General features: G+C 42.0%; 1 protein-coding gene across 1 annotated transcript in view; it reads left to right on the forward strand.

The window, feature by feature from the left end:
• Positions 1–1616: 1616 nt before the first annotated feature.
• The window catches only part of kcnk9 (potassium channel, subfamily K, member 9), a 53496-nt gene continuing 28229 nt past the window's right edge, over positions 1617–26883 (forward strand). Inside the window, exon 1 of the mRNA XM_058408948.1 lies at positions 1617–2765. Coding sequence (XP_058264931.1) covers positions 2228–2765 — 538 coding nt within the window. The 5' untranslated portion in view covers positions 1617–2227. The remainder of the gene's footprint in view (positions 2766–26883) is intronic.

The following is a 26883-nucleotide window of genomic DNA, read 5'->3' on the forward strand; positions in this document are numbered from 1 at the left end:
GATGTGTACAGAGGTGTTAGAAAAATAATTAACAATGCATTGTTGTGATGAAGCAGAGTTTCTGTCGAAGTATTTCTTTAATTATTTTATTACATCAACTTGCCAATTATTATAATTCTTATTAATTAAAGAACAAATTCAATCATACATTTAATAATTAACAAATTCTCCTGTACTGCACTACTGTCAGAGCTTCTGTTATAGAGAACTAATCAACCCTTTCTGACCAATGACAATCCAGTGGTGTAAAGTCCATCATTGAAACTGGACTCCTTCACCGTAGGCAGCTCGGTGATGGTGTAAAAGTGGACGTGAACCTCGACGCACTCAGAGGAAGGCTGCTGTCCAGATCCGTTCACCCCGTGGAGATGTGCAGACCCCTTCTATGAAAGGTGAAGGTCAGAGAATCAATGTCTCCGGGAAAGTCAGATGACCCCAGGAGACTGTTTGATCGTCATGCCGTCATGCTGCCTGTGTCGCTGCATGTGTTAGAGATCTGAAGTCTGTGTTCAAACTGCATGTGTCCACAAGTAAACACTGGACGTTGAGAAGAAAGACAAAGAACAAAGCATTAATCCAGAGAGTGGGACTGGATTTTTACTGCTCATGGAATGGAAATGGACCTATGAGACATTTTCAACGATGTTCTGGCTGTGAGTCTGATCTAAAATGACTCTGTTGGCTTTCAGTGTGTTTTAGACGTGTGTTTTTCCCTCTGTTGGAGAACCTTACACAGAATTTTCCTGGTTGAAGATCAAATCTGAGCTGCTTTTTAGATGAACAAGCACTTGGAGAACATCTCAGAGAGCAGAAATGGGTTTGAGATCAACATTTACTTTGCAGACACAAACATATAAAAAAACAAGAGATTAATAATAATAAAAAAAAACTAATAAAACACTACAAATTCTTAAAGTCCTGAGTGTCTACTTTTCATATAAGCTCCATATTTACCTCCACTGTGGAGTGGAACATGATGAAGACATTCAGTCATCAACATGGACACGATTTGGATGAAATTAGTCATGTTTACATTCAAAGTACAGTTTAATAATTTATTTAAAAGATATTATTTTATTGATCAGGTGTCTAAACAACAGTTTCTATATACTTAAAGGTATCCCTGAACGAAAACACAGAAATCTCTGCATGTGAAATCAGGTGTAATTTTCCTCCGACTCTTCTGTAAACACATCAACAAGTCTGTCACACACTGATGCTAAAACTGAGGCTGTAACATTTCACACCTTTTAATTTTTATTTTTTCCCCAGATGCAACATCTGATATATATATAAAAAATGTCTTGGCTCATAGATATTAAATTTAAGAGGAACGCTGATCTCTGTGTTAGTCTGTCCAAACCACCGTGTAAAGACGCGTTCATTTAGCTTAATAAGTCCAATAAAGTGCACAATCTGGCAACCCCGCGAGAGGTTCGCGTTTAACATACATACATAAAAAACGGTGAAGTGATTTGGTCTGTAGTCACGTGATCTATTCAAAGGATAATATTGTGATTGATTGGTTTGTTAGTGACGTGAGAGAGAGAGAGAGAGAGAGAGAGAGAGAGAGAGAGGGAGAGGGGGGGGGGAGAGAGAGACTTTTGATCAGTAGCAACCTGTTGTTGTAGCTCGTCGTTCACTTTAAGGTTCTCCTGCACCAGTTGAACGTTTCACGTGTAATCCGTGTGTGTCCCCCCTCTCCACCCCCGCCCCCCTCCCTGTCCGGTGAGGAACACAGACCGGGCGCGGAGGAGAGACGACGTATGATGTCGGTTTGGTGATGTGGTCGCTTTTCAGGGGCGCGCACCGGGGACCGTGTATCCGCCTTTCTCTGCGGCGAACCGGAGCAGGAGCAGGAGGAAGAGGAGGAGGAGGAGGAGAGAGACGCGGACGGACGGGCTGATCGCTAAACGGAGCCCTTCACCCGGAGATCTTCCACAAAAGAGTTTTTTTTCGGCAGCAGAGGGAATAAACGCGCTTCATCGTCATTTCTTGTTTTCTTTACTGGATTTTTTTTGTCTCCGCGCGCTCGCGTGACGCCGTTTATCGGGCTCGATGAACAGGTCGAAAACTTTGAGGAAACATGTCTGAAGATGCTTTCCGCTCCCTTTGCGTCGCGCGCGTTTGCTGTGTTTGGTGTCAAAAAACGAGGGAAAACCAAGAGCGCGAGGACGTGCGTGATCATCGGTGACATGAGCGGTGGTCGGATCCGCGCGGCTGGTTGATGGCACTGCGCGCCGGCGCGACCTGCATCGGCCACGTCTTGCGCAGAGTGCCGCGCTTGCACGGCTCGCGTTCGCGGCGCTCCAGCAGCCTGCTGTGCCTCTCCCTGAGCCACGACCGTGACCCGGGGACGCTTGACTGCAAGCGCCCGTGCCCAAGCTTTCCCGACTGCCACTGTCGCCACTGCCCGTGCCGCCGCGCACTCCCGGCGGATCCGCGGGGACATGAGCCCCACGCGGGCTGGCTCCGGGGCGCCATGAAGCGGCAGAACGTGCGGACCCTGTCCCTGATCGTCTGCACGTTCACCTACCTGCTGGTCGGCGCCGCCGTGTTCGACGCTCTCGAGTCGGACTTCGAGATGCGCGAGAAGGAGCAGCTGCAGGCCGAGGAGAAGCGGCTGCAGGGCAAGTACAACATCAGCGAGGACGACTACCGGAAACTCGAGACCATCATCATGGAGGCCGAGCCGCACCGGGCCGGCGTGCAGTGGAAATTCGCTGGATCTTTTTACTTCGCCATCACCGTCATCACCACCATCGGTGAGTCAGTGTGAGCTTCACGCGCTTCTTCTTCTCCTCGGAGTTTACTTCACCTGCAAACCTGCGCGCGGTTACCGGTGCAGTAACTTACATTAATAACACCTGTAGTTCTGAATGAACACCTTTTATCTGATCGAACTCACACACACGGATCACTCTTACAGCACATCAGTACAGCAGCTGGAGTTCAGGCCACGTCAAGGCCTTTTTTCTGTTTTCGCTGTATGACGAATACAACAAAGAAACCTCTAAAAACTATTTTGCAGTCATATGCAACATGTAGCATATAAATGTGTGTGTGCTGCAGGATGGATGCGCATTGCACACGACACACTGCTTAATCCTGCTCTAGTGAGCATCAGAAATCACTTCATCACAAATCACAGCAGAATGATCAGCATGTGGGGGGGGGGGGTTAATCTCACCTGAGGCTCGTTTTATTTCGCAACTGTGTACAAACTACGGGAAGTGTGGAAGTGATTTTTGTTTAAAAATATCTAAAATATAAAAGGCAGCAGCAGAAACATATTTAGTTCCAAGGTGGATGTGTGAAAGGGTGACATTCACAGAATCACACAGTTATAGATAGTTACTGTGGAGGGAAAAAAAGCCTCAGGGTTAGAGAGGAATGTGCAGCACGGGATGTGAAGGATGATTCCACACTTCATAACTTCCTAGATGTGTTTATTTATAAATCATTAATATAAATGAATAAATAAGAGTGATAAATAAGCTGAATGTGCGCGTGGCAGGTGCTCGTGATCAGCACAGGGAGCTATCCATTTTTCACTTGTTTCTCCTCACTAAAAAGTCAAAAAGTGGTCATCTGTTGTCCGGAAGTGTTTCCTCTCTTTACGGTGACTTAGTTTTTGCGGCATTCGATCGATGCAAAAGAAAAGCAATAAGAAATAATCTGGTTGAAAATGAAACTGAGTTTTAATCCGGTTCGTGTTTGTAGGCTGCGATTTCCGCGCTGCTCACTGGTGCTGAACGGACAGCGACAAACCGCGTTCACGAGCACGAGCGCGAGCGGGAGCGCGCAACTCTCTAAAAGCGCCTGCAGCAGCTTTTTCGAGGCTTTTTCGACAGCTTCGTGATTTCCAAAGAAAAACAAATGCAAACTTCTCAAACAGATAGGCCTGTGGGAAACTGCCCCCCCACTACAGATACACTACAGAGGAATAACAGAACATTGCTGTTTTAAGATACAAACCCAAAGCTTGGGGAGTTTATAACGCATTTAAAATACGTTATTAAGCATTAAGGCTCACTGTTGCATCTTTAAGGCTGTATTTGGAAGGAAAACATACATTAGGAAAAAGTATAAGAACGCTATTTTTTTAGATTATTAAAATATAAAACACTGATGTCTTTGTGTGTGTGTGTGTTTGTGTGTGTGTGTGTTGTAAGCAGGTGCACGGCTTGTGCACACACCTACAGAGAATAATTCACTCTGCGCAATCAGAATAAAGAGAAACTGACTGAAGACGCGCTCTCAGGAATAATAATGGCTTTATTCAGTTTTTCCTCCTTTATCCTTAGCTGCATATTTGCCATCATTCCCGGTCAGGTCCACACTCTGTAGCTTTAATGTGATATCATTTATCATTAAATATATACTTATACCTTAATTATCGTTATATACCTCGTATCTAGGTAACATTCATACTCAGACCCATGATGACTCCATGTCTATGTAGAGAAATAAATGACACTTGATTTATTTCGGAGTGTGTACAGTATCAAGTGTGTGTGTGTGTGTGTGTGTAGTGTGTATACTCACAGCCTGATCGCACTTCTGAGGAGATTAATGTATCGTAAATGTGTCTAAAAGGAGTGAAGTGAGATTTGCCTGGTAGTGTAATTGGTGTTAGGTCTCTCCTGATGGAATGGTGCTATTTTCCACTTAGTCACTGTGTGATTGACAGAGAAAAGTGATCACACACACACACACACAAACACACACATTATCATGACTCGGATGACTTAGAAATCTATTTATAGGTTTAATGGTGTGTGTGTGTGTGTGTGTGTGTGATCACCATCATGGTCTTCCCCTGCTCCACCATCAGCCTACAAGAGTACTACAAATTTCCACTGCTTTAATAAATGTTAATGAGGAAATTCTAATTATGTAAATGAGCTCTTTGCTTTCCTTTTTTTTTTCACCAGGTGAGGTAAGATGAGGCTGTAAAGGTGAACTAAAAATAACAGAGGCTCATATTCTCACACGCATTTGCATTTATTTACCCGAGCGAAGCTTCATCTAATTAAATATGCACATTTCATTTGCTTTAGTTTATTAAACAAAGTCCTACTGTGTATTTCACACTGAAATATTTTAAATAAAAAAAGGTAGGTAATTATTGTAGGTAATTTTTAATTTTTAAGATCAACATTAAGTTATTTTTTATTTATTTAATTTTTTAGATGCCTGTAGTTATTTATTTTTAGATTTTATTTATTTATTCATTTATTTTTTAGATGCCTTTCCTTTCCATTTATTTTTCTAGATGCCTTTCCTTTCTTTAGTTAGGTCTTGTTAATTTTAGAATTTAATTTTTATTTATTTATTTTTAGATGATTATTTTATTTCTTTACATTTCTATTTTATTTAATCATTTTCTAATTTTTTTTTCTTTGCTCAAAGGTTCATTTTTTTCAACACAGAACAATTTGTTGGAATGTCATTAATTTATCATTTAATATTTTTTTCAATGCCAAATCCAACTGAAGTTTTTTTGTAAGGATAAATGTGTTAATGTACACACGTAATGTATAATGTCACGTATGGAAGAAGTCTCCAGTGTCAGCTCTGAGTCACTTTAAGGTTTAATACGTCACTGTTGCTATAGTAACGACTTGTTCACAAGGACATAAAAAATGTGTGGTGAATGTTGTACCACATAAGGAAGGAGTCTCCAGTGTCAGCGCCCTGCCACAGGCAGAGGTGGAGCTGGAACTTTAAAGCCTTCATTTTATCGTTGCTATAGTAACGGCTCCTTCACAATGGGTTAAGTAAGGAGAGGTTTAATGTGACGTGTACGGAAGGAGTCTCCAGTGCCACAGGCTGAGGTGAAGCTGGAACTTCAAGGCTTCATGTTATCGTTGCTATAGCAACGGCTCCTTCACAAGGACATAAAAATACCGTGGTGAATTTTGTAGCACATATGGAAGGAGTCTCCAGTGTCAGCACTTTGTATCAGTGTGAGGTTTAATACGTCATGGTTTCCACAGTAACGGCTCATTCGCAGGAACGTGTAGAGTGGACGTTCGACATAAACATATTAGAAAAAGACGTCTAGAGATCGATACGTGAGGAGACGTGTGTGTAGGATTTATGGAAGGAGTTTTCTGTGTATTTTTACTCATGAACACTGCTCCAGGTTTAAAAATAAAAACGAAAATAATAGATAATAGTAAAGATGTAACTTTGAAAAGGACAACAAAAACAAAGCAGCATGAATAAAAGACATGACGTGAATATTAAAGCACACGATGATAAAACATTGGAATTCTGGATCTTTAGATGTTCCACAGCGGCAGTGTGGAGTCGATCCCGAGCTCGAGCTCCGTGAATCACACAGCCTACAGTCCTGCAGTTAAGCAATAAGAGTTCAACTCCAGAGACGTTTCATTACTGTGGGTTGCCTGGAAATGCGTTATTAATTACTGCAGTGTGACGTGAGAGTGGACGAGGTGCAGCGGGTCGTGATGTCGGATAAGGAAAGCTTTGGTTATTCTTCAGAATGATACTGTATCTAACGTTACTCTGATCCTTTTTTTTGTGATAAGTTCTCCATGGTGGGAAAGATGAAACCCTCCCAGTGTTTTATTTCTTATGTAACATGTTTTAGTTGATGCATGAGCTTTCGTGGCTCAGACTCTCAGAGCTCTACCGGAGCGTGTTAGAGTTCTGTTGATGTGACAGATGATGACGGGTTTTCATCTAAAATTCTTCTACAACAACCCGATAAAGCAAATTTAAAGGACTGGATGACAAAAAAAAAGAGAGAAAAGAAACAAGAATGGAGGGAAAGGAGAAATAAGGCAAGGGAGGAAAAGTTAGAGGAGGAAATGGGGAATTAATAAGGCTGAGAAAAATTCAGGAAAATAAAAAACAGGAGAAAGAAAGAGAGAGAGAGTAAGAAAGAGAGGGAAGGATGGAGGGATTGAATGTGGGAGGGGAAGAAAAAAGGAGGAGGGCAAGAAGGGAGTAGGGAAAAGAGCATGGATTAAAAAAAAGAGTGAGAACGGAAGAAGTAAAACAAAGTAAAACAAAAGGAAAGAAAAAGAAAGGAAAGAAAATGACAGAAAAAAAGGAAAGAACAGAAAGAACAGAGAGAATGACAAAAGAAAGAAAGAAAGACATGAAGGGAGTGGAATGGAATGGAGTGGAAGTTGATGGACACTGAGACGTTAGAGTAAAGCTGATGGACACTGAGACGTTAGAGTAAAGCTGATGGACACTGAGACGTTAGAGTAAAGCTGATGGACACTGAGACGTTAGAGTAAAGCTGATGGACACTGAGACGTTAGAGATATGAGCTCAGAGCTGATTCAGCATATTTGAAGTCTCTCTGAAACTCTTGGGGGATTAGTATTGAGATCTGCTGACTCATCATCTGCCTCTAAGACAGGATCCATGATAATTTGAGTGATTAGACTCGGGTGGCTTACACACGGCATAGAGGAAGGGGCGGAGCTCAGATTTTGCTAGTAAGCCGACGCCCCCGGGCCAGTGTGATGTAACACAGTCGAGCAGTGGGAATATTTTGGGATTAATAATGAGACGTCTGTCTGTGTGTGTGTGTGTGTGTGTGTGTGTGTGGGGGTGTGTGTGTGTGTGTGTGTGTGTGTGTGTGTGTGTGTGTGTGTGTGTGTGTGTGTGTGTGTGTGTGTGTCTGTGTGTGTGTGTGTGTGTGTGTGTATGTGTGTGTGTGTCTGTGTGTGTGTGTGTTTGTGTGTGTGTGAGGAGAAAGATCCGGAAGCTCAGTGATGAAATGGTTTAGTGTTTTAGTGACTCATCATCACTCTGATGATGTAAAATAAAACATTCTTCTTTGTTCTTTCCTTTCTTTTATCCTTTATTTACTTCTGTACTCCTTCCTTTTTTTAGTCCTTTTTCATTCCATTTTTCTTTGATTACTTCCTCTTTCTTTCTTTCTTTCTTTCTTTCTTTCTTTCTTTCTTTCTTTCTTTCTTTCTTTCTTTCTTTCTTTCTTTCTTTCTTTTTCTTTCTTTCTTTCTTTCTTTCTTTCTTTCTTTCTTTCTTTCTTTCTTTCTTTCTTTCTTTCTTTCTTTCTTTCTTTCTTTCTTTCTTTCTTTCTTTCTTTCTTTCTTTCTTTCTTTCTTTCTTTCTTTCTTTCTTTCTTTTCTGCCTTCTAGCCCCTTGATTACCTCCTCACTTCTTTCTTTCCTCTCCTTTTCTTTCCTGTCTTCATAATTATTTTGTTCTTTTCACTTTTTGAAATGTCTTTTTGCTTTTTCCTCTTCTCTTCTCTTCTCTTCTCTTCTCTTCTCTTCTCTTCTCTTCTCTTCTCTTCTCTTCTCTTCTTCCTTCTCCCTCTTTCCAGTTTTTCTCTGTCTTCTCACTGATTACGTCTCCTCACTTCTTTATTCATGTCCCTGTCTTTCCTTAATTTTTTGCTCTTCCTCTCTTCCTCCCAGCAGTTTCCTTTGCTCATTCAATCCTTTTTCTTTCTTTCTTTCTTTCTTTCTTTCTTTCTTTCTTTCTTTCTTTCTTTCTTTCTTTCTTTCTTTCTTTCTTTCTTTCTTTCTTCCTTTTGATCCTTTTGTACTTGTCTTTTCCTTGTCGTCTGATTGGTTTTATGATGTAATTAAGACGTGAAGCTCGTTTACACATCAGCGTGTCATGGCTCATGGGATCATTTCCATCATTTCCGCGTGTCGTGTACAAACATGTCCTGACAGTGGAGCTAATAACTTTTGCTAGCCTCTGTTTACTCGGCTCAGGGCCGCTGCGTCTGGGTTTAAAGCCTCGATCAGAGCTAATTGAAAGCATCATTAGTGTCCGTGTGTCAGGATTAGCGTGAGTTTACACACAGATCTGCTCATATGTGGAGTTACCGGTTGCATTATCGACCGTTGCCATGGCAACCTTGTACATTGAAGACGTCTGGCCAGACAAACCCGCTAATAGATCTTTGTGTGGTTGATTCAGAGCGCAGAACTGCTGTAAATGCTGTTCAGAAATAATGGCACCCCTCCCTCCTAGCTAGAGATCAATTGCTTGGTCATCAGCCAATCAGATTTCAGCAGGTATTTCACCAGGTGTCAGCACTGGGATCACTGGTCTGCTGTTCTTTAAGAGCTAATATAACCCTCAAAGAGTGTACTGTATGCATCAAGTGTGTAATATAATTCTTTCTTTCTTTCTTTCTTTCTTTCTTTCTTTCTTTCTTTCTTTCTTTCTTTCTTTCTTTCTTTCTTTCTTTCTTTCTTTCTTTCTTTCTTTTCAATCTTCTTCTTCTGCTCTCTCTCTCTCTCTCTCTCTCTCTCTCTCTCTCTTTCTTTCATAATTTTCTTTTTGTCCTTTTTTTTATTCATTGCCAGCATGTCTCTCTCTCTCTCACACACACACACACACACACACAGACCACAGTCACTCTGAGGGAGAAATTTATCCTGACCTCATCTTCCCTCTGTTAAAAAATTGCACCCCTGCTGCATCATTAGTAGATTAGATTAGTTTAGTTACCAAAAATGTAAAATGGGTGGGGTTATGGATTAGGGGTGGGGTTAGCACTACTAGTAATATGCTAATTAATTTATTTGACCACATGGGATTCATGAACGAATAATCATATGCATTGACAGAGAGTTTATTACAGCTGCTGGGTTAAACACACACACTTTATTTTATAGCTCTGTAGATAACATGAATACAATGAACAGGATAATGAACAGGAATATCCAGGACCGATGTCGAGTCACGTGATGCTGGACGTCAGAGACGTGGCGTTTTTACGATGCTGGATATGTTACATTTTCCTCCATGGAGTTGGTCTCGGTGATGATGTGTGCTTTGTTTTATTTCCTGTATGATGTGTGCTTTGTTTTATTTCCTGTATGATGTGTGCTTTGTTTTATTTCCTGTATGATGTTTGCTTTATGTAGAGCAGCGTGATGTTGAGGGAGTGATAATGGAGATTTTATAATATCAGCATTATCAACATGTAGTCTCCATCTTCTTAATATTAGGCTTGGTGAAGGAGCCGCAGTCCTGTGTGCAGTTTTAACCCTTATTAATCATGCACTAGTCTGGAGATGATTCAGATTCATCATGCTGCAGAAACACAGCACCAAACACACACACACACACAAACATTATTATTTCATACAGTGCTGAGGAAACTGCTCCGACTTCAGCACACACACTACTGTACTCCAGATACAGAGACCACATACAAGTTCTTACTTACTGCAGTACACACACACACACACACACACACACACTACTGTACTCCAGATACAGTGACCACATTCAGGTTCTTAATTACTGTAATACACACACACACACACTTTACTGTTCTAGAGTCCATCATGACCCACAAACTCACTTTATTTCTCTCCATTTCCACATGTCCCACAGACTCCCTCTTCCAGACCAACTTACATTTAACTCATTCATACAACTAGCTAAAGGTCCAGCAGCTGGTTCTGGGATTCAAACTCACAACCTTCCCATCAGCCCAACATCTGAACCACTGAGCTACAGCTTCACCAAAGACAATACAAATACATTTACAATCCACAAATTGTATTTGTGTATACTGATGTCTGTGTGTATTTGTATTTGTGTATACTAAATGTCTGTGTGTATTTGTATTTGTGTATACTGATGTCTGTGTGTATTTGTATTTGTGTATACTAAATGTCTGTGTGTATTTGTATGGGGGGCAGTGGTGGCTCAAGTGGTTAAGGCTCTGGGCCGTTGACCGGAAGATCAGGGGTTCAAGCCCCAGCACCACCAAATTGCCACTGTTGGGCCCTTGAGCAAGGCCCTTAACCCTCTCTGCTCCAGGGGCGCCGTATCATGGCTGACCCTGCGCTCTGACCCCAACCTCCAAGGATGGGATATGTGAAGAAAGAATTTCACTGTGCTGTAATGTATATGTGACAAATAAAGGCTGTTTCATTTCATTTTTCATTTGTATTTGTGTATACTGATGTCTGTGTGTATTTGTATTTGTGTATACTGATGTCTGTGTGTATTTGTATTTGTGTATACTGATGTCTGTGTGTATTTGTATTTGTGTATACTGATGTCTGTGTGTATTTGTATTTGTGTATACTGATGTCTGTGTGTATTTGTATTTGTGTATACTGATGTCTGTGTGTATTTGTATTTGTGTATACTGATGTCTGTGTGTATTTGTATTTGTGTATACTGATGTCTGTGTGTATTTGTATTGTCTTTGGTGAAGCTGTAGCTCAGTGGTTCAGATGTTGGGCTGATGGGAAGGTTGTGAGTTTGAATCCCAGAACCAGCTGCTGGACCTTCAGCTAGTTGTATGAATGAGTTAAATGTAAGTTGGTCTGGAAGAGGGAGTCTGTGGGACATGTGGAAATGGAGAGATATAAAGCGAGTTTGTGGGTCATGATGGACTCTGTGTGCGAGAACCACTCAGGTGAGACAGATTCCGGGATATAAATAGAGAACCCGTGGTTCTCAATCAGGACAGGAAGCTATAACACAGTGCACTGGATAATAAAGTGGGTAAGGCGAAGGATAAATATAGCAACAGCTAAAAACAGCTCCAGGTTCGAGGCAGCACTTTAGTACAGCAGGCTTCATTTTATTGCCCAGTCTCACACTGCTGGATGTCCTTCACCCAGTAAACCCACAGTCTCACACTGCTGGATGTCCTTCACCCAGTAAACCCACAGTCTCACACTGCTGGATGTCCTTCACCCAGTAAACCCACAGTCTCACACTGCTGGATGTCCTTCACCCAGTAAACCCACAGACTCACACTGCTGGATGTCCTTCACCCAGTAAACCCACAGACTCACACTGCTGGATGTCCTTCACCCAGTAAACCCACAGTCTCACACTGCTGGATGTCCTTCACCCAGTAAACCCACAGTCTCACACTGCTCAATTCAAACAATTGACAATTCAAAATTTTTGCTATCAATTGAGTTGATTATGTAGTGGCAACCCTGCATTCATCTATTTTATATAATGCAAAAAACATTTAGTCATTTATTAATATTGTAAATATTTTGGTTCATTTTGTGTAACACACACACTCATGTTTGATCTTTTGTTCTGTGGACTGAATGACGTCCTCACGCCGAAGCGTAGCGCTCTGAGCTGAAGAGTTGTGACGAGTGTGTGTGACGAGTGTGTGTGATGAGTGTGTGTTCTATACACACACGTCAGCGCTGCAGCTCACACTGATTAATTATCACACTGTACAGCGACTCCACTGAGTGAAAAACACAGGACAGGGAGCATCTGTGTTCTCTTCACACCTGAACATGACTCAGAGTCGCAATAGACCCTGGCTTTCTTTTTTTTACCTCATGTCTTATGAACGTCATGCCTTTTGTACACACACACACACACACACACACACACAGATGGTGAAGTAAGGGTAAGTAAGAGATCAGGTAGCAGAGACGGACCTGTATTGAGTGTTTCGTGGGTTCGTTTAAAGCGTATATGTTAAAGATTAACGTTACAGAATGGAAAATTTAGGTGTAAATTTCAACAATTTGTCAAGAAAACAAACTGGACTATAATTTTTCCTTAATTTCTGCCTCAAAAAAGGACTTTGTGCCTCTGAAACATGGAGAAAATCTGTTTTAGCTGTTCATGACAATGCTGTTTCTAACATTATGATAATCAGCGGTCCGAGCCCAAAGGGTCATCACCTTATTGCTTTTTTTCTACATTGTTTTTTTTGTCCTAAAATGAGTCATGCAGACAAAGCCAGAAGTTTTCATGTCTGCTCTGTTCTTTGGTTCTGTGTAACAGGAACTAGCCTCTAGGAGTGACAGCTGCGAAGAGTGCTTGAACCCCGCAAATCGCTCTTTTGTGCCTACATATTTCTTTACTTAATTGGTTGAAATTTTAGAATTAAAAAAAAAATTAATTTAAAAAAATTACTGGATACACAGTTCGTCTCTTAATTTATGTACAATGTGCCTAGGTTTTTTTTAAGGTTAATTAAGGTTAAGGCAACACTGTAAGGTCAGTGATGTCACCACAGCAGCAGCATAACTAAGATGTAATACATATGTAACTCAGTTAGGGTTACACAGTCTCACACTGCTGGATGTCCTTCACCCAGTAAACCCACAGTCTCACACTGCTGGATGTCCTTCACCCAGTAAACCCACAGTCTCACACTGCTGGATGTCCTTCACCCAGTAAACCCACAGTCTCACACTGCTGGATGTCCTTCACCCAGTAAACCCACAGTCTCACACTGCTGGATGTCCTTCACCCAGTAAACCCACAGTCTCACACTGCTGGATGTCCTTCACCCAGTAAACCCACAGACTCACACTGCTGGATGTCCTTCACCCAGTAAACCCACAGTCTCACACTGCTGGATGTCCTTCACCCAGTAAACCCACAGACTCACACTGCTGGATGTCCTTCACCCAGTAAACCCACAGTCTCACACTGCTGGATGTCCTTCACCCAGTAAACCCACAGTCTCACACTGCTGGATGTCCTTCACCCAGTAAACCCACAGTCTTTCTTTCTTTCTTTCTTTCTTTCTTTCTTTCTTTCTTTCTTTCTTTCTTTCTTTCTTTCTTTCTTTCTTTCTTTCTTTCTTTCTTTAGTGTTTTCCTTCTTTCATCAATCCTTCCTCTGTTCTTTTACTTTTTTTACTTTCTTTAACTACTTCTCCTTCCTTCCTTCCTTCCTTCCTTCCATCTGTTATTCCTTCTGTTCTTCATTCCTACCATTATTTCATTTATTCTCCCCTCCTTCTTTCTTTTGTTCTTTTGTTTGTTCGTTCTTTTGTTTGTTTGTTCGTTCTTCCTTCCTTCTCTTTCTTTCCTTCCTTCCGACCAGAAGAATCTCTTCAAGTTTGTTGGTTGTGTTATTTTGAAATGTGTCACTTTTGACCAAGTCTGTTCAGTAAGTGATAATCAGTTCAATTAGTGTGTATTTCCATTCTCACGGAGGAAAGCGTCATTGTTAATTGGTTAGAGAAAGAGTGGGAGGAGTTTCATCCAATTAGAGTAGTGAGGGAAATGTTGACAGTTTGTTGCTGTTCGTTATGTGATAAAGGAGGTGTTTAGTTTGAGATGGAAGTGAGAAAGAATTCTTAGTTTCTTTATTTCCTTGTGTTTCAAGAAAACACTTGTCTTTCATTTTTCTCTGGATAAGAGCTGAATTGTTTCCTCTGGAAGTTCCTGCTGAAAGTTGTGTGTGTGTTTGTGAGTTGCGTAGCTTAAAGAACATTTGACTCCAGACATTGTTCAAGCTCGTTTAGATCGTTATCAGACTCTTTGAAGGACCAGATTGCATGCGAAATCCCTTTGTGCATTTCTAAAACCTCTGGCAACATGCGAGAGGATGTTTGCAGCTATTTGTAGCGTGGCGTGAAGGACTGTGTGCACTAGGTCTGAGAGCAACTTGAGGACATTGTTTGCTTGAAACTTATTTAGTATTCAGCTCTTTGAGAGTGAAGAGGACATGTTTTCAAATCAGTTTATTTGTATAGCGCTTTTAACAGTGGACTTTGTCTCAGAGCGGCTTTACAGAAATATAGAAACATAGAAATATTTGTTTTCTTAGGCCACAATGCATCTGAGCTATGTCTCAAGCCTGCAACATGTGTGTGTCTGTGTGTGTGTGTGCATGTCTGTGTGCGTGTGTGTGTTTGTTTGTGTGTGTCTGTGTGCGCGTCTGTGTGTCTGTGTGCGTGTGTGTGTTTGTTTGTGCGTGTGTGTGTGTGCGCGCGTGTGCTCGTGTGTGTGTGTGTGTGCATGTGTGTGTGTGTGTGTGTGTGTGTGTGGTGAGAGAGCAGCTCCGGGCCTTGGTTTCTGTGGAGACTCTGTGTAATTTGGTCATGTGTGCGGCACTAAGTTATGGTGGAGCAGATTGCAGCGTGGGGGCCGATGCCTCTCTCTCACTCGTCCCTGATTAATTACACTGAATGTTTCCATCGCCCTGACGATGGCCTGCGTCTCTCACCCACAATCCCCTGCTCTCTCGACTGTTAAGTACTGGCTAACCTCGATTTAGGGGTCATGATATCACCTGGGTGTGTGAAGTGATCAAGGTGTGTGTTTATGATGGAGTAATAAAGCAGAGTGTGTTTCTGATGAAGTGGTGAAGTAGGGCATGTTTCTGACAGAGTGGTGAAGCAGGATTAGTTTAGGGCTGTGTGGTGAAGCAGGTTTAGGGCTGTGTGGTGAAGCAGGTTTAGGGCTGTGTGGTGAAGCAGGTTTAGGGATGTGAGGTGAAGCAGGTTTAGGGCTGTGAGGTGAAGCAGGTTTAGGGATGTGAGGTGAAGCAGGTTTAGGGCTGTGTGGTGAAGCAGGTTTAGGACTGTGAGGTGAAGCAGGTTAAGGGATGTGAGGCGAAGCAGGTTTAGGGCTGTGAGGTGAAGCAGGTTTAGGGATGTGTGGTAAGGCAGGTTTAGGGCTGTGAGGTGAAGCAGGTTTAGGGCTGTGAGGTGAAGCAGGTTTAGGGATGTGTGGTAAGGCAGGTTTAGGGCTGTGAGGTGAAGCAGGTTTAGGGATGTGAGGTGAAGCAGGTTTAGGGATGTGAGGTGAAGCAGGTTTAGGGATGTGTGGTAAGGCAGGTTTAGGGATGTGTGGTAAGGCAGGTTTAGGGATGTGAGGTGAAGCAGGTTTAGGGATGTGTGGTAAGGCAGGTTTAGGGCTGTGAGGTGAAGCAGGTTTAGGGATGTGAGGTGAAGCAGGTTTAGGACTGTGTGGTGAAGCAGGTTCAGGGCTGTGTGGTGAAGCAGGTTTAGGGCTGTGTGGTGAAGCAGGTTTAGGACTGTGAGGTGAAGCAGGTTTAGGGATGTGAGGTGAAGCAGGTTTAGAGCTGTGTGGTGAAGCAGGTTTAGGGATGTGTGGTGAAGCAGGTTCAGGGCTGTGTGGTAAGGCAGATTTAGGGCTGTGAGGTGAAGCAGGTTCAGGGCTGTGTGGTAAGGCAGGTTTAGGGCTGTGTGGTGAAGCAGGTTTAGAGCTGTGAGGTGAAGCAGGTTCAGGGCTGTGTGGTAAGGCAGGTTTAGGGCTGTGAGGTGAAGCAGGTTTAGGGATGTGAGGTGAAGCAGGTTTAGGGATGTGAGGTGAAGCAGGTTTAGGGCTGTGTGGTGAAGCAGGTTTAGGGATGTGAGGTGAAGCAGGTTTAGGGATGTGTGGTAAGGCAGGTTTAGGGCTGTGAGTTGAAGCAGGTTTAGGGATGTGAGGTGAAGCAGGTTTAGGACTGTGTGGTGAAGCAGGTTCAGGGCTGTGTGGTGAAGCAGGTTTAGGGCTGTGTGGTGAAGCAGGTTTAGGACTGTGAGGTGAAGCAGGTTTAGGGATGTGAGGTGAAGCAGGTTTAGAGCTGTGTGGTGAAGCAGGTTTAGGGATGTGTGGTGAAGCAGGTTCAGGGCTGTGTGGTAAGGCAGATTTAGGGCTGTGAGGTGAAGCAGGTTCAGGGCTGTGTGGTAAGGCAGGTTTAGGGCTGTGTGGTGAAGCAGGTTTAGAGCTGTGAGGTGAAGCAGGTTCAGGGCTGTGTGGTAAGGCAGGTTTAGAGCTGTGAGGTGAAGCAGGTTCAGGGCTGTGTGGTGAAGCAGGTTTAGAGCTGTGAGGTGAAGCAGGTTTAGAGCTGTGTGGTAAGGCAGGTTTAGAGCTGTGAGGTGAAGCAGGTTCAGGGCTGTGTGGTAAGGCAGGTTTAGAGCTGTGAGGTGAAGCAGGTTCAGGGCTGTGTGGTAAGGCAGGTTTAGAGCTGTGAGGTGAAGCAGGTTCAGGGCTGTGTGGTAAGGCAGGTTTAGAGCTGTGAGGTTCTGTTTTGGCTTAAAGAATCTCTTCATCTTACTGGTTGTTCTGAAAAATCATTCTTACACTTCCACATTTCTGCAATTTCTATTGTATTAAAATTTTATTAAAATTAAAGTTTTGACATGCAAATGATCATACAGATTAGTCTCTGACATCATGCGACGCCACTTCCGCCCCAAAACGAGTTAGCAGTACACGGTACAGTGTAGACACCGCAGTGTGTGTTGTCACTGAGGCTTGCGGTTCAGGAACACAGTGTGCTGGCAGTTTAGCTTCCAGAAATCAGAGTTAATAACTGTCTCTGTCTCCCACTGCAGAAATAAAAACCCCACACACATCCAGAATCTAAAAACAGGCTGAAACAGACTCTCTTCAGAACACACACCTAATACACGTGCTAATTTGAATGAGTCCGATCGCACCTCGCCGGCCGAGCGCGTGCCCTGCTGATGAACCGCATTTTTTCTCAGTTTCTATTTTTAGCTCGAGCCCCACACACACACACACACACACACACACACACACACACAAAGGCACTGGAGTGAGTGTGAATCCGCTGCTCTCCGCAGAATAGCAATGCCGCCGTCGTCGTCGGCGTATTCACAGAAACGACACACTGTAGATTCTCATTAACATCCTGCCACTCAGCTCAGCCTGCTGAAGACCCACAGGGCCTTTCTGCGCAGAATTAGCATAATAACCAAGAGTTTCCTATTCTGTATTTTTGTATTAGACGATGGAAGAAAAGCAGGAGGGTTAAAATCCTCGCTTGGTCATGCCACTGTGTGTTTGTGTGTTTATGGACGTCAGTGCTAACAAAATGCATGTGTGCTGCTTTTGAGATGCATATGCGTGCAGGAAATAAAAGGACGTCTCCTCGGTGAATAGTGAGTGCACCTGAGTGCAGGTGTCATCCTCCAAATGCTATTCACCCACGACGAGAGCCAAAAAAGCCTTTGATGCTGTCTGTCATGTGTAGCATGAATACTACAGTGTGAAGGGAAGCCATTTCTCTCTCTCCCTCTCTCTCTATCTCTCTCTCTCTCTCATTCATTTATTCACCTCTTTCTCTTTGTTACACTGCCTTCACGCGTACTCCGTGTACCTTCGTATTCTTTCACCTGCGGTAATTGTAGCTCGCTGATGCGTCAGGATTCAGTGCTGAAATTGCTGCACTCGGATACGCTCTTAAAGATACGATCGGTGCTTTCCGGCCATTTTACGAAACTCGATCTGCACTTTGTTTGGGGAAATAAATGAAACAGCATCTGAAGTGAGTATTGTAATGATGTTGATTTTAGATACAGTGTTCATCTCGCACGCTTCCACAAGCATGAGTTCAGGATGCTCTTCCTCACACTGAAAAGAAAAGTCCAATATTGTCCAGTTTTATTGGCTGTCTGGTCATTTGTTTATTCCTATTAGCAGACCAAGCTCTTGATTATCTCCTGGCTTTATTATTATATCTGATGAAGCAGGATGAGAAGATTCAAGAAATTACGTCTGGGAGCCGTTCAAAACTTGTTAGCGTCAGTGGAAAGCCGAGCGAAGCCAACCGAAGTGATTTTATGAATTTTACCAATTTTTTTTCAGTCAGTGAAAGTTGTTTGGAAAGAGTCAACCCACGATACCAACAACTTTGCATTCAAAAGCTAGGTGATTTTTGGGGTGTTTTTTTGTTGACAGATTGGTGGTGTGGGCGGTCTGTTCTATTTTTAGCCCAAGCTTGGTGGCACGACTTCCTGTGAGGAGCCTTGACATGGAATGCTTGGCTTGGGTCAGTTCTTTGTAAGCAGCCATACAGTTTACATACGCTTCATATTTGGAATATTGGTCATAATTCAGGGCGGCTGGAACGGATTATCTGCATTTACATTATTTTTTATGAGAAAATTCATTTTGCAATACAAATTTTCACCTTAAGAACTCGCCTCCAGAATGAATTAAATTCCTATGCCGAGATTCCACTGTTTTACTTTTAGATTTCATAGTTCAATTATTTGTTGCTTTCATGGAATGTTTAATACACATCATATTAGACAACAAATAAAACAATATTAGTCAGTATTTTCTGTCCCTGATTTTTTCAGACTTTCAGCTAAACACTTGAGTCAAAAAAATAAAAATCTGGCAACCTTGGGGGTGACCTACATAGAGATGACTTTAATAATCACAATGTTGTTGCTGTTCATTCGGCTCCTCCCTGTTTGGGGTCGCCATAGTGGATCATTCGGTTCGCACGTTTCCATTTGGCACAGGTTTTTTACACTGGATGCCCTTCTTGATGCAACCCTCCCATTTAATCCGGGGTTAAGGTTTGATTCTCGGGCCGTGGCAGTGTGAGCATGGGATCCTGCCGCTGGACCACCAGGAGGCTAATAATCAGAATAAGGAAAAAAAATAAATTAATTAATCCATCGATATCTAAAAAGGGCAAATACCTAAATATTGATGTAATTTTTGTACTTAAAATAATAATTGGGAATTGGACTTAAAAGAATTCTTAATATTGCCATGTAGACGATGTGGGTGGGGTTTAGTTTACCTTATCCTCCAATCAGAAACTCTCCAAACAAACAAACAGCAGCAGAAGAAGCAGAAGCAGCATGGAGCTCCTGAGTTAGAATTAAAAGGAGAGTCGGTTTGTAACAATACAATCAGCTTGTCAGTGTATTAATGAATGTAATTATCTTCTAAGCTAAAAAAAACCCACACACTGCACCTTTAATCATGACCACCAGTGGAAGAGAAGACTAGAGGCAAGAAGTAGAACACCAGTTATAAACAAACACTGTCTTTTAAATCATATCTAATTATATCTTAGCTCTAGAAACAGCTTTAAACATTACATTTAACTGATCATGATTATGTCTGTGCTTCAAGTAAAAAAACAACAACACACTTTTGCGGTGTCTAAAATAATCTATTTTCATAATATATATTTAATGAGTTTGAGGTTATACATCATTATGGATTAAAACTACAACCATAAGCACCATTTAAAAAAGAAAAACAACAACAAATTTCCATCAGCAAATCCCATAAGCCCTAAAAGTTACATACTGCTGCTTTAATTAGCCTGCAAGCGCTAAAGCTTAATCCTAATGCTCTATAAATGACCCCTTTCAAGGTAAAGTAGAAAAATTCATTTCTACCCTCAACATTTATCCTAAGCTCTAATGTTTAATGTTTAAAATTCATTAAAAAACCCAGGCCTAGCGAGGAACTATCGTAGCGCATTTTCCTCCACGCATCCATTTTCTGCGCTGTCGGCTCGCATCAAGCTCAACCAGCAAAATAAGTTCCAGAAAAAATCTCCTTCCAGGTCACAGAGTTCAATTCTCTCGAGCTATTTTTACTCGCGGCGACCGAGGCAGGGCTCAGGCTTCAGGACGAGGCAGAAAAATCGCTGCTTAGCGATAAGTTGGAGCCCGTAGCGATGCATACTGGGAAGATTATGACATGTTGACATGATGGTATGAGTAATGATAGTGACTGGAAATAAAATGGGATGTGCGCTTTTATGGAAACTCGTGGATAAAAGTGTGGCTGTGTTTTTTTCTGCGTCAGTCTGAGGGACTGAAAATGTCATATCGCTGGAAAAAATCCCCAAAAGGAAAAGAAGCTATAATATTAAAGTGAAGATTTTCTTCAGTAAACTGACAGACAGTTCCTTCTGTTGTTTTTTTCTCTCCTTTTACTTTGATTCATTTCCTTTAAAGCGTAGTTCTTTAAACGAAGCGTAGCTGCAGGTATTAGATAAGAGGTGAAGAGAAGAAGAAAGGAAATGTGTGATATATAAATGTGTTGTTGTTTTCAGGACACCTGCTCACTATTACAGCTCTCAGCCTCATTAGCATCAGCATTAGCTCTCATCAGTATACGTTGTATATTTAGGGGCTTTGTTGCACAATACTGCACTTATCTAATTTCCAGATTTAACTCCACTGTCCCTGTTTACTCCTTCTGCCGCATTTCCTTGTTTTACTCTGGATATTCAGTCTGAATGTGTGACATTAAGGCAGAATTTCTGAAAGAAGTAACAGCAACTACTTTTCAATACTTCAAATATTACAACTATAATATAACATCTGTAATTCTGAAGCATAACATCTGTAACTAAAATGTAACATCTATAATTCTTAAGAGTAACATCTGTAACTAAAATGTAACATCTGTAATTCTGAAGCATAACATCTGTAACTAAAATGTAACATCTATAATTCTTAAGAGTAACATCTGTAACTAAAATGTAACATCTATAATTCTTAAGAGTAACATCTGTAACTAAAATGTAACATCTGTAATTCTGAGGAGTAGCATCTGTAACCAAATCGTAACATAGTTAAGTGAAACAGAAAATTGTTAACTGAAGCATAACATCAATAAATGTAACATCGGTGTAACTGTAACATAACATCAGCACCTCTGAAGCATAACATCGGTAACTCTGAAACTTAATTGTAATTAAAACATAACATCAGTTTCTCTCAAACGTAACATCTGTAAGTAGAATGTAACTAAAATGTAACATCAGTAACACCGAAATGTAACATCTGTCAGAAAAATGTAACATAAGTAACTGAAGCGTAACCTTGGTAACAATTTTATAGTATTTTCTATAACAAGGATTGTGTATGTGACAGTGTGAATCAGTCACTCTGAAACATAACATCGGTAACGCAATAAGCAATGGTTTTGGGGTTTTGTGTGTGTGTGTGTGTGTGTGTGATGCAGGATTCAGCATAATGATATTCATTGGGTTGGTAATGAGGTGAGCGCGCCACAGTTGGTCTGGGCCTGAGCAGACGGGGAGTGTGTGTGTGTGTGTGTGTGTGTGTGCGTGTGTGTGCGTGCGTGTGTGCGTGTGTGTGTGTGTGTGTGTGTGTGTGAGCTGAAGAGCAGAATCACACCTCTGAGAGCTGTGTGCACTTTGTCAGAGTGAGAGCACAGATATCATCTCTGTGTCACGACTGGAGCTCGAAGTGCACTGCAGGACTGACAGCTTTTTACTTCCCTCCTATCTGTCTCATTCTCTCTTCCTGTCTGTCTCACTCTCTCCTCCTGTCTGTCTCACTCTCTCTTTCTTACTCACTATCTCTTGCCATCTGTCTTACTCTCTCACTCTCTCTCACTCACCCCTTTCTATCTGTCTCACTCTCTCTCACTCACTCTTCCTATCTGTCTCACTCTCTCACTCACTCACTCTTCATATCTGTCTCACTCTCTCACACTCACTCTTCCTATCTGTCTCACTCTCTCTCTCACTCACTCTTCCTATCTCTCACTCTCTCTCACTCACTCTTCCTATCGGTCTCACTCTCTCACTCACTCACTCTTCCTATCTGTCTCACTCTCTCACACTCACTCTTCCTGTCTGTCTCACTCTCACTCACTCACTCACTCTTCCTATCTGTCTCACTCTCTCACACTCACTCTTCCTGTCTGTCTCACTCACTCACTCACTCTTCCTATCTGTCTCACTCTCTCACACTCACTCTTCCTATCTGTCTCACTCTCTCATACTCACTCTTCTTGTCTGTCTCACTCTTTCACTCACTCTTCCTGTCTGTCTTACTCTCTCATACTCACTCTTCCTGTCTGTCTCACTCTCTAACTTACTCTTTCTGCCTTTCTGCTCTCATATTTCTCTTGTCTCTGTTCTTTCACCCTTCCTGTCTCACTCTCTCTCATACACTCATTCTACCTGTCTGTCTTACACTCTCTCAATCACTCTTCCTGTCTGTCTGTCACTCACTCACTCACTCTTCCTGTCTGTCTGTCACTCACTCACTCACTCACTCACTCACTCACTTCTTCTTCCTGCCTGTCTCACTCTCTCACTTTTTTCTTTTTTTTTCTGTCTCAATCATCCTATTTGTCTCACTCTCTCTCACTTGCTCTACCTGCCTCATATTCTTTCCTACACTCCTCCTGTCTGTCTCACCCTCTGTCACTTCCTGTCTCTCTCTATACATTTATCATTCCTTTCCTTTATTACTAACCCTCATCCCCCCCCCTTTTCTCTTTTCACTATTCCATCGTTCTGTGTCTGCTTCTATTCATATCTCATGTTTCTCTTGTCTCTGTTCTTCTCTCTCTCTCTGTCTCTCTCTGTAGTAAGAGTGAAGTGACTGAGAGGGTTTGAGGATTGAGGATCTGATTGGTCAGTGTGACTCAGAGGATCTGATTGGTCAGTGTGACTCAGAGGATCTGATTGGTCAGTGTGACTCAGAGGATCTGATTGGTCAGTGTGACTCAGAGGGTTTGAGGATTGAGGATCTGATTGGTCAGTGTGACTCAGAGGATCTGATTGGTCAGTGTGAGTCAGAGGGTTTGAGGATTGAAGATCTGATTGGTCAGTGTGACTCAGAGGATTTGAGGAGTGAGGATCTGATTGGTCAGTGTGACTCAGAGGATTTGAGGATTGAGGATCTGATTGGTCAGTGTGACTCAGAGGATTTGAGGAGTGAGGACCTGATTGGTCAGTGTGACTCAGAGGATTTGAGGAGTGAGGATCTGATTGGTCAGGTCAGTGTGACTCAGGAACACTCTCTCAGCTCTACAGCATCTTCTCCCAGACACATGATGTCTAAAGTGAGCCGGTTTGTGGTGAACGCTGTGAAGATTCATCACCAGCATCATGTGCTCTAGGAGCAGCTCCTAGGGCTATACTTCATCTTCTTTTTTTCAGTTTTTTTTTTTATCTAAACATAACTTCTATTAGTGATACAGGAAGAGGAAATGAGTATAAGTATAGTTGCTGCTGCATTGTGGGTCATTTTTTGGCTCATTCCTCATTCCAAAAGCTTACCATATCACATTCCTCTATACATTTTCTATAAGATTAAAGAGTATATTAACTCAGCCATGACAGGTCTTCTGAGTTATTTTGGTTTTTACACACACACACACACACACACACACACATACACTTGTTTTTTTCTTCAGTAGAGGAGTTTTGGTGTAGGATCTGTCAGGAACTTTTCCTCCTGCTGCTTTCAGGTCGTCCTGCAGCTCTTTTCTACTGACTGCATACTTCTCCCAGACATTATAGATTGATTTATCTATCTATCTATCTATCTATCTATCTATCTATCTATCTATCTATCTATCTATCTATCTATCTATCTATCTATCTATCTATCTCTCTCTCTCTCTCTCTCTCTCTCTCTCTCTCTCTCTCTCTCTCTCTATCTATCTATCTATCTATCTATCCACAGTGTTACTTGCCGTGAGTTCGTCCATCAGGTCCAACATCACTGAGATGTATTTCACTGGTCACCTAAGGGGTGCATGCTGCTGGTTAATGTTGTTAATTAAAAGCTCTGTCTGAGTGTAAGATGAAGGTGGACACACACACACACACACACACAGACACACACACTCCACACTGTGCTAACCTTTGAAATGAGCTACATTAATTAGATAAACTAATTACGAGATTAATCTTGTGGGCAAAGGTCAGTCTTTTACACTGTGAAGCAGTGGGGGTGGTGGGGGTGGGGGTCGGGTTTGTCGAGGGTGTGTGTGTGTTGGAGGGGGTAAATTTCCGTGTTGTCTTTATGGCATAACTGCTCCTTAAGGATAGTTTTGTGTGAAACTAGAGATACTGCTCACAGTCTGTACATGTAGGTCCATCATTAAACCATAGGGGAAAAAATAAAAGGTGTCAGCTGTCTTGTCTGAGTGAGTGTGATACCGCTGTAGCCTTGTACACCATAGCCTCAGATCTCTCTTCCTGGCATACAGTAGAACTCACTGTGCTCTTCTGCTCTTGTAGCTCGTACACCTCAAGGGTTGATGTGTTGTGTGTCCTGAGAAGATTTTCTCCTCACTATGTTTGTAAAAAAAGTGATTTCTTTCTTTCTTTATTGTAGCATTCCTGTCATCTCAAACCAGTCTCTCTAATCTCCTCTGATTTCTCTCATCAGAGGTGTTTCTACCCACAGGACTGACTCTCACTGGATGAGTTTTGTTTTTTTGCACCACTCTGTGTAAATGATAGAGACTACTCCATTCCCAAACTTTATACTTCATTCAGAACTTTATACACCATTTTGAAACCTACACACCATTCCAAATTAGACACACCTATCTGATCTTTACACACCGTTCCCAAACTGCACACTTTATTCAGAAATTTACACACCAGTCCGATCTTTACACGCCATTCACACCTTTTCACACTGTTCAGAACTTTACAAACCATTCTGAAATTTGCACACCAGTCAGAACTTTACACACCATTCCCAATCTTTACACCTTATTCAGAACTTTACACATCATTCCCAAACTTTACACCTTATTCAGAACTTTACACACCATTCTGAAACTTACACACCAATCAGAACTTTACACACCATTCCCAAACTTTACACCTTATTCAGAACTTTACACACCATTCTGAAACTTACACACCAATCAGAACTTTACACACCATTCCCAAACTTTACACCTTATTCAGAACTTTACACACCATTCTGAAACTTACACACCAATCAGAACTTTACACACCATTCCCAAACTTTACACCTTATTCAGAACTTTACACACCATTCTGAAACTTACACACCAATCAGAACTTTACACACCATTCCCAAACTTTACACCTTATTCAGAACTTTACACACCATTCTGAAACTTACACACCAATCAGAACTTTACACACCATTTCCAAACTTTACACCTTATTCAGAACTTTACACACCATTCTGAAACTTACACACCAATCAGAACTTTACACATCATTCCCAAACTTTACACCTTATTCAGATCTTTACACAACATTCAGAATTTTACACACCATTCAGAAACTATCACACCAATCAGAATTTTACACACCATTCCCAATCTTCACGCACCATTCAGAACTTCACACACCATTCAGAACTTCACACACCATTCCCAAACATATCCACCATTCAGCACTTTGTGCTTCATTCAGAGGTTGACGCAGTTAGCAGTATGCAGCTGCGCTGTGTGTTCGACGCAGCTCTGAGCCCAGTCGGGATGCTGTGCTACGTTTATTAGCATATCAAACATCTGTTTTCCTTAAGTCACTGGTTGCTGATGAAGCTTCTGCTTTACTCGGAGACATTAAAGAGCTCTGCAGTGCTTCCTTCACCACAAGCTGATATTTTATTAATAAAGCATTAAAAATGAAAGAGATATTTTTGTTAAACATTGTCCCATGACTGCTGCTGCCAAAATCTACAGCAGGTGCTGTGTTTAATCTCCAATATCTGAACATCGCTGTAGAGTTTTCAGAGTGGATCACCAGCAGCTCAGGTACCGGGGGGGGGGGGGGGGATGTGGTGACAAAACTGCAGCTGTCCTCAGACCTCATGCTTTAACTGAGATACTTTACATAATAAACTAAATCACGCTAACAGAATTTAGGCAAAATTTACGAAATAGGTTTCAGTTCCGAAACCAGTAACCCCTGTCTCTCACTAAATGGTTTATTCCACTGTAGGTGGATTGAGTCAAGTGAGCTGTCTCACTAAACAAGCAAAAGAGATGTAAGGATTGCTAATATTTTTTCTCCTGGAGAACATGAAGGTGCTAGCAGCAGGGTTGCTGTTCTGGTTTCTGGTGCTTATGTAACAGATATGGATCAGGAGCCTGGTCCACCTGTAGTCCACCTGTTTATTCTGTAATATATGGAAACCAAATGGTGCACATCAATCCACTTCACCTACACAGTTTTTCTTTTTCCTGGGAGATGAAGAAGACAGATGTTAATAATGGCGTCTTGCCTCCTCAGCGTGTTACGGCAAAGCGACGCTGATGCAACTCTTGCACTGATATCAAATAAAACAACTCTGGTCTGCTGTATACAGAAAATGCGATGTATTTGAAGAAAATAAAACTATTCGTTAGATCACAGATGATAGAATAGAATCCAGTCTTGCTGTGTTCACCATGTAAAGCAGTGGTCACTGAGACGGTTAAGACTCTAGGGTCACTGATCAGAAGGTTGGGGTTCACCTGTTGTAGGAACCTTGAGCAAGGCCCTTAACCCTCTCTGCTCTGAGGCTGACCCTGGGAGCTGGGGAGTTCAGGGGAGCTGTATGGTGGCTGAAAGGTCAAGGACGAGTGAATATGATGGACAAGGACACTT

The sequence above is a fragment of the Hemibagrus wyckioides genome, linkage group LG14 (genome assembly GCF_019097595.1).
Source record: "Hemibagrus wyckioides isolate EC202008001 linkage group LG14, SWU_Hwy_1.0, whole genome shotgun sequence".
NCBI classification, from domain to species: domain Eukaryota; kingdom Metazoa; phylum Chordata; class Actinopteri; order Siluriformes; family Bagridae; genus Hemibagrus; species Hemibagrus wyckioides.